General features: G+C 38.2%; 1 protein-coding gene across 1 annotated transcript in view; it reads left to right on the top strand.

Annotated features, from left to right (window-relative positions):
* The window catches only part of TERT (telomerase reverse transcriptase), a 29,199-nt gene that overhangs the window by 1,441 nt on the left and 14,186 nt on the right, over nucleotides 1–13,572 (top strand). The window contains exons 2-7 of the mRNA XM_054633143.2: nucleotides 24–1,911; nucleotides 3,644–3,839; nucleotides 8,069–8,258; nucleotides 9,566–9,748; nucleotides 11,096–11,257; nucleotides 11,649–11,744. Coding sequence (XP_054489118.2) covers nucleotides 24–1,911; nucleotides 3,644–3,839; nucleotides 8,069–8,258; nucleotides 9,566–9,748; nucleotides 11,096–11,257; nucleotides 11,649–11,744 — 2,715 coding nt within the window. The remainder of the gene's footprint in view (nucleotides 1–23; nucleotides 1,912–3,643; nucleotides 3,840–8,068; nucleotides 8,259–9,565; nucleotides 9,749–11,095; nucleotides 11,258–11,648; nucleotides 11,745–13,572) is intronic.

Here is a 13,572-nt window from a genome sequence, read left to right as displayed (position 1 = left end):
TTCTTTTTTCTTTGTTTCTTCAGTTATCTAGTCAGAGTGAGGTCACCGCGAGAGTCGTTCAGAGACTGTGTGAAAAAAAGAAGAAGAATGTCCTTGCATATGGATACTCCTTACCGGATGAGAACAGTTCTCAATTCCCCGTCATGCCACTTTCAAAGATACACAGCTACCTACCCAATACTGCCACAGAAACTCTTTGTATCAGCGGCTTCTGGGAGACACTGTTGAGCCGGATAGGGGATGATGTGATGATGTATTTATTGGAACACTGTGCAGTCTTTATGCTGGTTCCCCCTAGTAATTGTTACCAAGTTTGTGGGCAACCCATTTATGAACTTATTTCACATAGTGTAGACTCATCCCTGGTATTTGTTAGACAAAGGTTCTCAAAGTATAAACGTACTAGCTTGCTTAAATATATGCGAAAAAGGCTTATGTTTCATAGAAATTATCTTTTAAAGTCAGACAGACAAAGATGTGAAGTTAATGTCTCCAGAATGAGAAATGAAAGAAAGAACAGGAGACGAAGCTTAGTGCCCACTGACCAGTGTTCTGCAAAAGCTATTTCTAAAGCAAGCAATGAGATCAGAATGGTTACTGAAGATCAGGAAAAACAGAGTAGCTCCACTTCATGTGTTTCAGCCACAGCTCCATCTCTAAAAAGGAAGATTCATAGAGAGCAATCTGAAATTCCAGCCAAGAGGGCAAAAATAGGGGAGAAAGTGAGAGAGGAAAAGGCTTGTAGTCTTCTTCCTGATGTAAACCAAAGTAGTTCCAAGAGATCTGAAACTGGGTATGTAGCACCACATTCTGAAAGTGTCATTAAAACCCCCCACGTTCCTGAAAGAAGTAACAGTGCTGTGTCTGGTCCTTCTTTAGTTCACACATCTCGTGGCAGGAGGAAGTTTGTGGCAGGCTCTCTTCTGCAGAGATTTCAGCGTAACAAACCTTTAGAGTCCAACACTGAACTGCAAGCGGAATCCCGTAGGAAAAGAGTAGAGATTCGTACGTATGAATCTCAGTTGGCTTCAGGACAAACCAAACTTGTGGAGGGTGCTTCAAAATGCACAGAGCAGGAAAGTCCCCAACCTCATTTATCAAAGAAGTCACCAAATAGACTCTTGAGTTCTGCAGCGTACATTGGGAGGAAGTCTCTTCTCTATTCTTGCAGGAGTTTCCAAGAATGTTTTCCTAAATCATTTGTATTGAATCGCTTGCAGGGCTCTGAGGCAGGTGGAAGACGGCTTGTAGAAGCTATATTCTTAAACCAAAATCAGGTGCAGCAAAGGCATAACCAAAGTCTGCCGAAGTGCAAGCGGAGAAAGAAGACGTTGCCCAAACGCTACCGGCAGATGAGGGATACATTTCAGGAACTGCTAAACAACCATGGGAAATGTGCTTACTTAGCCCTCTTGAGAAAAAATTGCCCTGTTTGGATATCTGAAATCAGTATGAAAAATATCAAGCTGTTCTGTCAGGCAGCCTTGCCTGGGGAAGCAGATGTTCAGAAGCAAGCAGAACAGTTTGGGAAAGAGCCTGCTAAGTGTGTGACAAGCAGCAGATGTGAATCTGGTCACACTGATGCGCCAGACAACTTAGGTGCTCCCCTCGCAGAATCTGTGCGTGGGGAGCTGCCGCCAAGTGAGGAGCAAAACCCGCGAGGGGCACGTGATTCAGCCCTCATGGAGCTCCTCAAGCAGCACAGCAGCCACTGGCAGGTGTACATGTTTGTGAGGGATTGCCTGGAGAAGGTCATTCCTAAAGAGCTTTGGGGTTCGAACCACAACAAGTGCCGGTTTCTAAAGAATGTCAAAGTGTTCATTTCCAGGGGGAGGTTTGCTAAGGTTTCGTTGCAGGAGTTGATGTGGAGGATGAGAGTAAATGACTGCATGTGGCTTCGTCTAGGCAAAGGTACTTCTTATATTACAGAACTAAGTGGTGGGGCTGTCAGATGATTGGTGATTTTGGTTAAGGTGGGAAGGGGAGGTTATTGAATCTGGACTCAGAATTGCTGAGGTCGTTGGTAATAACCATAGCTGAAAGAGCAAACCTGGTAGTGTTTGTAACTGATGGTGGAAGGACTCTTAAGCTTGTCTTCCTTTCAAAACTTGTTTGCATTCGTCCTGTTTGTGTTTAATGTAATCTAAACCTACTTTTTTCAGTTTAAAACCTTTCCCCTGTGTCCTATCATTACATATCCATGTGAAAAGGGCTGTCATCATCTATCACCTTTTCTAGATCCCTTCTCTAGGATCAAGAGAGTCTTACTGAGCCCAGCTTCAGCCTGGCTAATTGGTGGTGCAGAAGTCCCCAGGCTAGGCGGTCCCTGGCTAAAAAGCTCTCATGAGGAGAACAGCTGATTGCTCCAGATTGTGTATGAATCCATTTCTCTTTAATCCTCTTTTCAAATGACAGGTGAATCTTCCTTTCCTTGAGCTTGTTCTTCAGAATCTATCCCAGGATTTAAATCCAGGCTGAAGCCATTGTTCTGGGGTTGATTGCTGTAGGATCTAGTGCATATTTAATTTCTCTGTGCTTCTGTTCTTCATCTATTGCAATATGGATTGCACTCCCTTAACTGGTATGCTTACAGTGTTTATTCTTACCTGGTATTGTACTTGGATCCTACAGTAATGTGAGCTGAAAATGGTATTCTTTTGTTAAAAAGTGCAATAAGTTTTGAAGGTGTTACAGGTTCTTTGAAGTGTAGGAGGAAGATCAAAAGTCTGATGTTTGAGAACTGATGTGAAAAGTAAGGGAGGTTACACTACATAAGAAACTCTTGATTCTAGGAAAAAGTATTTATTTATTCAGATACTGTGGTTCAAAAGCATACTTTCCAAAATGCTGAGGAGTTAAATATTTAAAAAGGCTTTATTGTGAAATATGTGTGTGATTCGTGGTAATTTGGAACATCCGATCTTTGAAAAATTATTTAGACATAATGACAGTTCTCTGTGACCTTAAATTCAGCAGTAGTTAGGAGTGCTGTAGGTTCCTAATTGTCTCATCTAAATGTTGGAAGTACTGATAGACTTCAGGTGAATTGTATTTTTTCTTTGTTTTTCTTTGACTGCGACAATAAGTTTTATATAGGATGTCTGAAATAAAGCCTAACTCTATAAAACCCTATAATTAGTTAATTTGCATGTAATTGGGAAATCTGAATATCATTCTTATCCCCAAATCACCCCAGTTTACTTTTGTTAATTTATAGTATGCCTATGTTAGTTTCAGTCTTTTGCTTCCTTTTTTTTTTAAGTTTTATATTGTAGTAGACTTGTTTCTTTTCATTTTACCTCTCCTTTCACAATAATCTTGCCCTTGTGCATTAAAGATCTTGCACAATTGATGTTGGGGTAAGAAAGTCTTTGGGTACAGTGGCATGTATTTGTGTCTTCTATGTCAGTTTGTCACTGCAGATTAGTTCCTGTGTTTATGCTTTAAGCTTGGGTCAGTTGCATTATTTAATGCCCCGAAAATTTGGAGTGTCACCCCTGTAATTGTTTGTACTTACCTTTTTTTCTTTCTCATGACCTCAAGCTAGGGCAAGAATGTTATCCAAGTTGTTCGTGTGTTCTGTTTCTTTACTCATGCTAAGAGTTGATAGTTACTATAACTACCTTTGAATTATTTATTGAAGGTGATCACTTTGTTCCTGCCGATGAACATTGTTTCCGTGAAGAACTTTTGGCCAAATTCCTATACTGGCTGATGGGTACCTATGTTGTTGAGTTGCTCAGATCATTTTTCTATATCACCGAGACCATGTTCCAGAAAAACATGCTCTTCTACTACCGAAAGTTTATCTGGGGCAAGTTACAGAACATTGGAATTAGGTAACACTAGAAAACTAATTAACCTTTAATGGATATGGATAGAAATTATGTGTTTTGTTGTGTAAAGGTATATTTCTGCTTTAATTTATTGTCTATTTATCTTCATTTTATTTGCTTCATTTTCCAGAGGAAAATTCAACCTGTGCTTGTAGCATGCACAGTTAGTAATTTCAGAAATATTTTGTGTGAGAAAACTAATTCAAATTGAGACTTCTTTATGAAATCTTTGCAATACTAAAATCCAGGATGAAGAGGATTTTGTTATAAGTCCAGTTTTTATACCTTTCAACAATGAGTAAAGCGTAGTGATAGAATCCCTTTTAAGTAACCTTTTAAAATGAGAGTTCATTTTAAAAATACTCAATTTCCTTCAACTACTTTATTTAGAAAAAGAAAAAACAAGGCTCTGCTGAAATGCTGTAATACTCTATTCATAAAAATCAGAGAGTAGCCTAGTGGGTTTAGGGTTTTATTTTCCAAAGGTTAAAGGTTTTAGAAGCCACAGCTCGTTTTTCAGTATGGCTGGGATTCCATGCTGGTTTTTTTGGTCTTAAAAATGCATGCATTTAAGTTAGAGCATTATTTAAGACAAAATTTTAAACAGTTTAAGTGAGAAAATAGGAAAGTCAATTTTAATGAACAGTGTTGTGCACACATCTCCTTAGTTCACATCTTTCAGGTTTTTATTATAAATTGCTGGTATCTGAGAGAGCTTTGGAACTGTGAAAAATTAGCACACTTAATGTCTTGTGTTTTAGTGGCTGTTTTGTAATGGTGAACCTTTTGCTTTTGCTCTGATCTTTTGGTCCACAGTGTTATATGTGTGATTTTTCCCCTCCTGCCCCGTCACTCCCTGATTTCAGCATTGATATCTCCAGTGCCACTCTTTGTGTTTGTGTTTGCACTTAATGGGGTCTCAGTCTTGTTTGCAGTTGTAGCACAGAAAATGCACTTTGAATAGTTAGTAGAATTTAATTTTCAGTCCCACACATTCTGTCCTGTCTTCAAACTAACAGCTGTAGTGTTGCAATTAGTGTTTTATGCACTTTCACTGTACTTAAAGACTATTTTTTGGCACAAAACACGATCAAGTACTGACTTTCACATAGTAGAGATACAATAATAAATAATAGAAGTAGTAAATAACGGATTTTTTGTGGGGTTTGGGGTTTAAAAGCAAGCAACTTGGGATTTAGCTCTTTTGTTTGTGTTCCCAGTTTCCTAGAAAAATTCAATGTGTAAGGTGCTTTGAACTCAAAAGACCTTAATCTAGGGTCTTGTTTCTTCTGATTTCCTCCCCACGTATTTCCTTACCATGCAGGAAGCCCCTTCTCACCATTTGCTTGGAAGGTCTCTAAAGTGCAGGTTGTTGGAAGCTGGAGAAACATGCCAAGGAAACGCTGCTGCGTGCTTGCCAAAGGCGTGTCCTAAGAACAGGATGTTTGCTTCTGGCTACAGGAATCATAGTTTATAAGGACTTTACTCTCATTCCAACAGCTGCAGTTAAGCTTCACTGACAGGGCTTTCAGCGCTGCTCTTTCATGTGTGATGTGTTACATGAGGTCTGCACGAGTCCAGCTTCCTGCATTCATAGAGGTGGCCAGCTGCCAACTTCACATAGGAGGAAAGAAATTGGAATATAGGTCTTTAGAGATACTGGGATACAAGGTGTTTAGGACAGCCTTGGCCATTTTGAGGCTGTTCAGACACTGTCTGCTCTTAACCAGCCAGGCACTGCTGGTGAAATAGTGCCAAAGGCTGTTGAGCTGCTTCCATCTTCTCAGGAGGAGGAATGTCTGGTGACTTCATTTGTTGCTCTAATGGATGTTCTGTGGTTGCTGTGGTTCTCCTCAGCTGGAGCTGCTCAAAGCAGTTGCTCTGAGCTGATTTGCAGGAAGGCATTGGTAGCCACTGATTCCCGCTGAGTTCTTCTGCATCTTCCTTTGTAGGAAGAGAATGGATGGAACAGGCTTGACTGAGTGGACCTGGACCTTACTTCTGAGCTTACCTTTGCATTGACTGCATTGTCATTAGGGAGTAAATCCTCATCTTGAAGGACTGTCCTTTTGAGTAGATCATCCTGGGCAGAATCTCACTCAAGGATATGGAGCAGGGTTCTGAGAGGGGCCCTGGGTCTGTATATTAGCCTTGCTGTATTGGTGGAGATCAGCGTGTGCTGTCATTGTGAACAGACAACTTTGTATTAATTTTTGAAGCTATACCAAACTTCAGTCCCCAAATTAAAAGCAGGATTTGCCAAGAAAAAAATCAGTATTTTGTGATACAGTTGCTTCAAGTTAAATAGTCTGCAGAATGTAAAGTTGTGTGTTAAAAATAATGAACACAGTGTTGTGGTGAGAACACCTGTTTTTCTAAAGCTCATGCTGTCCCTGCCCTTGCCACACACAATGGCTGCTGAGGATTAAAACCTGCAGAAATTCTGAATTTTCCCCATCAGATTGAGGTGAGATCTCAAAAGACAACAGGATTATCTACTCAAGTTCCTTCAAGTTTCAGTGCTTAACAGCATTGTGAGTGCCAGTGAGCAGCATGCTTCAGTGGCTGCTAGATGAGCGCACATTCAAAATCATCAGCACTGCTATAAATGCCACAAAATAAGCAATAAATGTTGCTGCAGGCAAAAAGACATCTCCAGCTGGCCAGAGGGAGTAATGAAATGAAGATCTGCCAATATATGGCCTTTGTCTTCACTTTCAAAGGAAGCCATATTATTTAGTATAGTGACAGAGGTTCATTGGGGCTTTTTTCCTTCCAGTCTTGATTGTGAGCTGTAGAGGGAGGGAGGGAAATCTGATCATAAAGTTTTTTCTGTTGAACTGGAGTGACTTGTTTTATCCTGGTTATCCATCTAATAGTATAGTAGATGTTGTGTTCAGCAAAGAATGTAGTTTTATAAAGAGTAGTGATCCCTCACTGTGGAAAAGCAATCATTTCTACTTTCCTTTGGGCAGCATCTATACCAGGAATTTAATTTGAAAATTTGAATATTAATCCTCAAAGCTCTCTTTTCAGTAGCTCAACTCACCGGCCCTGCATGCCACTATACCTTCTAGGTGTCATGCCCTGTATCCCTCAGATGCCAAGAGTCCCAGGCAGACAGATCATGAGCTTCTATTTGAGTTGTATAGGCATACAAAAGAAGTATTTGTGTGCCTCTCCTACCTGCATTCTTGGCTTTTCAGGTGTCTCCTAGAGCATCTTTACAAGGTTTCCACCATTCACCCACTCTCTTTTGTAATAGTGTGGCCTCCTTTTGCTAAAGCAGCCTCTTGGATTGTGTGGGATGTAAAAAGTCTTCATGCAAATTTAGATTGATGTCCAGTCTTTTGTGAGGACTTGATTTGCCTCCCTTACTTCCCAGGGTAATATCATAGCCATTAGTCTGTAGGGCACATTTTGTCCATCTGAACAATACAGTCAGTGCAGGAGATGTATCTAGGTCTTTTATTTTGCAGGTAGGGTACTTTAACTCTGCATCTTAAGTAAAAACAAGGACTTTTACTCCACCACCATTTTCCTGATTCATTGTATGGAAAAGTATTGATTTTGATTTTTTCATGGAACTGTGAATCCTGAGTGGGGGGATCTGAGAGGAAAACACATTTCCCATTAAGGTGAACTTGGGAAGCCCAGAACCTGTGACTAGGTGCCTTTGATTCTTCATTATTTTCTGCTGTTTGCTTCAACTGGCTCATCAGAGTCCTGGATACCTAAAGCCCTTATGTTGCCTGTATATCCCAGCAGCTAATAAGTGGTAGATCCCCTAACTCTTAGGAGTAGAACAGCCATTACAGTTTGTATGTTCTTCCCAGGAGCTGTCTTAGAGTAGTTTTCAGAAGGTTCTTTTCAACTTTGTTAATGCCTTTCAAACTTCTGAAACCATGAGCAATATCCAACTCCCCATTTCTTGCATAAAACATATTTCAGAATGTTCATATGTATTCCACGAATCTGTGCTTAAATTTTAATTTGTTTTAATAAGGGTTTTTATTTGCATTAAGCAGAAATATATGGTTTCTTTTTGTATTACATCGTCATTAAGATGATGTGATGTTGTTTTGAAATGCAGAATTTCATGTCACTTTCTGTAGAGGTTAGTATTTGTATTATCCTAGAAAAATATTTGGCTTTAGTTATCCTAAAGACATTAAATGTTTTAGTTTTCTGTCTTTCCTATTGCTTACACTAAGTGTATATTTGTATTTTAGAAACCATTTTGTCAAAGTACAGCTACGGCCTCTGTCTTCAGGGGAGATTGAAACTATCCGTCAAAAAAAATTTGTTCCTATGGCATCAAAGCTCCGGTTTATTCCAAAACCAAATGGGTTGAGACCCATAGTAAAAGTGAGCGATGTTGTTGAACCACGAGCACTCAGCAAGGAAAGCAGAGAAAAGAAGGTTTTTATTTACTTCATTGTTTTATATGCATTTGATGTAGGTAACTGATAAATGGAGTAAGGATTTTTGTTACACAAAACTAGTTTTAACATGGTGGACTGTAGCATTCTGATCAAAATAGCTGAATGGGTCTGTTACAGCCTAGCTTCTCCCTTTCCAGTGCTTAATTACCACAAGCCTCCGGTTCCAGGATCACAAACTTCTGTTTCCAAACCTGCCTTAAGCAAATGAGCCCAATAGAATAACCTGGCTTGTAAAGTAATCCTGTTTTTTTGATATGGGTGAGTCTGGCCTGTTAGGATTTGCCTTTATACTGATGGTGCATGTTGATTTGTGAAGTTGCCTGTAGTGCCAGTGAACAGTGGTGAGCTGGGTGCATTACAGAAGAGGGTCTAAAGAAGGGCAAGGAAGCTGGAACAAGCACAGTAGAGAGCTGGGAAGGAAGCCGAGAGTAATTGCAGTGTGGGAACAGACAGAACACTCAGTGCACAGAATAATCTATTTGATAGGGTAGTTAGCCAGAAGGAATAGTGACAGCTGAGTTTCACTATCTTGCCCAGCTGAATTAATTGCTTTTCCTTAAGGCTGAGTCTCATTCCCAAGATTGAATATTCCCCAAATGGGTAAGGTGTCAACAGCTTCTTAGCACTAACTGTTCAGACCATGTGATCCCATACCAGGTGAAAAGAGCATCAACTAAAAGCTGTTCTGAGCTGTGGAGTGTTATTTCACATAATATTGCACATTATGGTGTTTACAGAGCTAATCAAACTGCATGACTTCAGTGCTGCTCTGATGTACTTGACTATCCCCACAGCTGAGTTAAGTCTTTCCTCAATTACTTGAATAAAGTACCTCGAGAGGCCCAGCTGATGGTGCAGCTGGAGTTAGCATAAAATCTCAGAGCACACCTTCTGTTTGCTGTTCCTGTTGCTGTTATTATCTCCAGCAGAGAGAATTAATGATATTTAAGAAGTTATTTTCAGATCACTAGTGGATTTATTTGCTGGCATTAATCTGTTTATCACTGTAACTATTACACCTTGATTTCCAAGAGTCAAGTATAGGAGCAAAAGCATTTTCCATAGGATTTAACTGTACCAAAAGAAAAATCTCTGAAACTGTTTTGTCACTTTGAAGTAGTTACTGCAGTGATAGTCAGGCTTTCTGAAAGCTTCAGTTGAACAAAATAATATAGTAAGTGCATCAATTTAATCTCAAACTTTATTTACATTTGTAATCTTTGTATTGCAAAGAATTTAGTGTATTTCAGCATAATTTAAGGTGATTCTCTTTGGTCTCTTTAGATGAATCATTACAACACTCAACTAAAAAATCTGTTTAGTGTGTTAAATTATGAACGGACTATAAACACCAGTTTTATAGGTTCTTCAGTGTTTGGGAAAGATGATATCTACAGGATATGGAAGCAGTTTGTTACAAAGATTCTTGAATCTGGTGGTGAAATTCCTCATTTCTACTGTGTAAAGGTATGTATTTTTAGTTACATATTCAAACTAGCTTTTCAAAACCAGCTTGTGCAGATACTTTTATAGCTGTATTAGCTGTAATCTGACTGCATAATTTTTATTTTTCTAAATAAAATTTTGTGCATACTTTCCAGACTTGGCTAGTTTTTTGGTGGGGGTGGTTGATTGTTTTTGTGGATGGGTGACCGTGCCGTAGAGCTTCCTTTGCTTGGGTGTTTTTCTGTCCATCATTCTGTCATGCAGGAGCTCCTGCTTCTATGCATGCACTGAACTTTTTGCAGTTACATTTAGCTGGGTATAAAAGTGGGAGAAAGATAGAAGCTTAGATAGCCTTTTGAGCCATATGAAAACCAGAAAAAAATGTTCTATGTGCCTTTGAATAAATTCAGTGTCTCTTAAAAAATTTATTTCTTCTATCTCACTATCATTAGTTTCTGTTGAAAATGAACACATGACTTCTGGTTGATGTCTTTCCAAGAAGTTTCTTCTCCCACTTTGAAAAAAATCAGTGCTTGTGGTAGCCCATTATTTAAAGGAGTTTATTCTTCATCTTCACACTTCTGTCAGTTCTGTCTAGCAGGCAACATTTTGTGTTTGATTTCAATTCATAGTTTTGAATTGGGGCAATGTATACACAAATATGTAAATTACACAGGTTTGTATGTGTTGGGGAGCTGTGTTCTCTTCTCTCATATGTCGTTTGTCATCCTGCCCTGAAATAATTTAAATAATTTTGTCTTGTTACCTTTCTAGCCAAAGGGTTGAGTCATTGACATAACTTGTTTTATAATAATCCTAAGATTTTTGCTTCTACAGAAAGTTTTCTCAGTTTACTCCTGAAACTTCTACAGAAATTTTCACCTAGTTTACTAGGAGAAGTAAAAGGAGGTAGATTTCCAGTATGAAAAGGAAAGGTAGGGAAAGGTAAAATACATGGGTTTGCAGCTTTCCAAAAGTCTTAAGATGTCATCTCCATGGCCATATGGTGAGGCATGTTTCTTAAAATATTTAAACATAAAAATACTGGTTATCAACTTAATGATTGGAGGTTTGATGTTAGACTTAAGGTTGCATGTGGCGTACTCTTCTGTTAATAATAAGAATTGTGTTAAAACTGATGATTTGGATATTCTTTTCTAAGTGCTCAATGAGTGGGGAAAGGTCTTTCAGATAAGCATTGAGTTTTTGTTTTGTCAGGAATTTGGCCTGAATGGTGCAATAATTTTACTCCCATGTGATCTATCCTTCGGCCTTTCTTACATACTACAGCAATACTTCCTCTATACTACCAGAATGTTTACAGCAATATTGCTGAATATGTAGTGGAAGATATTTCTTCTGTTCCAGGCTGATGTGTCCAGGGCTTATGATAGCATTCCTCACAACAAACTGGTGGAAGTGATCTCGCGGGTCCTGAAGCCTGAGAAGAGAACCGTGTACTGCATACGGCGCTACGCTGTGATTATGATCACCCCAAGTGGAAGAGCCAAGAGGCTCTATAAGAGACATGTATGACTTCCTGATTTCTTCTCTTTGCTGTTACAAGAATATTTTGGTCCAAGGAAAGTTTTGCCCTCATAGCTTTCTTTAGCCACCCTTTGAAGTGGTTAAGTACTTAATAAGCATTTCTTAATGCTGTTAGATATTTTCCAGGGGTAGAAAAGCTTGTTTTATTCCATATCTTTTAAAGTTTTTACTCACTCTTAGTAAAAATAAAGATAAGTGTGTTGTGGAAATAGAGATTCGTGGGTGAGACATTTCATTTTAACGGTAGAAGAATTGTTGGATTAAAATAATGCAATAAGGCTCGTTCTTTGACCTCCAATGAACAGAAAAGTCAGTTACTGAATTTTTTATTGCTTTTATCATTTGTTTCTTTACAATTTAAACAATTACACAGGTTTCTACTTTCAAGGACTTTATGCCAGACATGAAGCAGTTTGTGTCCCAGCTTCAGGAGAATGCCTCATTGCAAAATGCAATAGTAGTTGAACAGGTAAGTATTGTGAGGCCTCTTTTCAACTGAAAAAGAAAGCTACAGAAGAATTAAAGGAAGATTGGTATTTTTACTTGTATGTACATATTATGTGGTGCCATTACTTCTCATCTAGTTAACCAGCACCTTCTGTCTTCTATAGCAAGACTTTTGTCATCTCTTCTTTGATGTTTGTAACAGTCTCTGAGTTTTCAGCAGGAGGAGTGCACCAGGAAAGAAATCTGACTAAAAGTCCTTCTTGACTTCTCCCAGACTTTATCATTATTTTAGCAAACTTTTATTTTAACCAGTGTTTTCTTTATTCTTTCCTAATTTCATTGTTTCTTGCAACAGTCCTTAAGTGAGAAATTAACTATCTATAAAAACGGATGTCAACACTTCCTATCTCCAAAACATAAGGAAGTAAGAATGAGCAAAATGTATTATAAGCCAAGTAGCTAAGGATGTGACATCTTGACTTGCAAACTGCACAGCTTTTTGTTTGTTGTTTGTTTTAAGATCTTATTTTGTGCCTAATTAAAAATTTAAAAAGCTGATTTTTAAGGATTACCTGTAAAGGTGGATGAAAATGAACTCTTCTTTAGGGGGAGTTAAGTACAAAGCAAACAAGATCAACTCTTCTAGTTTTTGTTTAAAGAGATTTCTTGCTTTTGGTGAATTAACATATGGTTAAAAATTACATGTATTTTAACTTTACTCCCACTGATGCTTTGTTGCAAGAATCAAGCATCCTTCTGTTTTCATTCTTGTGCTAGAAGTGTTTGTTCTCAAGACTTCCTTCTAGGCAAGGAGCATGACAAAGGCATAGAAGTAGGTGATAGGCTCAGACAGTTTCATCATGCATTTCCTTGCTTGGAATTTTGCTGTTCCATAATAACAACCTACCAGATTTCCTGAGCATCCAGTGAGCAAACATCTATGTTCTTTCAGGCTAGTAATTCCTCTTCAATTTTTCTTCTCTAAACCTGGCAGTGGAAAATGACAAGATTGGCAAAAGGTGATTTCTAACACACAAGTAAAATGATCTTGTGTATCTGTGGACATAGGAGTAGAATATATGGTGTGACTGATGTACAGTTCCAGGATCTTACAAAAATAAGAAAGTCTAATGAGTACCTGGATGAAAATGGAAACTAGCTGGATCGCTGATGTATTTTATCTTTTTCAAACTGATTCAGAGAACTATACTAGATATTGCATGAGCAGCAGTGTTCTATTTAAAAATATTTTCTGTTTGAAAACAATTTGTGTGTCATTATCTTAAAAGAACAAAGTATTTTGAGAAAAGTTTTCTCAAAAAAAAAGTTTTCATGTCAGGCTGGGTGTCTGTACTATTGGTACATCACCTTATCTTTTCAATGCAAGTAATCATGATCTTACATGGCTCTATCAAAGGCTGGGTGCTTTTGTCTGCTGCTAATCTATGCAAGTAGTAAGTACTTTTATTTTAATTTGAATTGAGTCATTGTTAAGGGTATTTAAATTGTTGTAAATGAATTTTTTTATCTTCTAATTTTTAACAAAATGTTCCATAAATATTGGGTGGACAGCAATGCATGGAAGTGTTTGTAATACCTGAAAAAGTGTGTGTTTTGCAGCAGAATGGGCAAGTGAGTGTGTCAAGACTTTGGGAATCATAAAGATCCTGACGTACAGAAATTGTCATACAGGATAGAAAGTGGCCAAAAGAGCAGGGTCTTATACCTTCTAATAATCCAATATATTATGTCAGCACTTTAAAAAGTGGGTTTAGATGTTTTATTTGATTTCTCCTAATACAAAACAAACAACCAAAAAAAAATCAACATCCAACAAAAGTTGAATTGTT

Source organism: Agelaius phoeniceus, chromosome 1, assembly GCF_051311805.1.
Source record: "Agelaius phoeniceus isolate bAgePho1 chromosome 1, bAgePho1.hap1, whole genome shotgun sequence".
Taxonomy (NCBI): Eukaryota; Metazoa; Chordata; class Aves; order Passeriformes; family Icteridae; genus Agelaius; species Agelaius phoeniceus.
The sequence above is the reverse complement of the archived record's forward strand: the minus strand, read 5'-3'. Positions and strand labels throughout refer to the sequence as shown.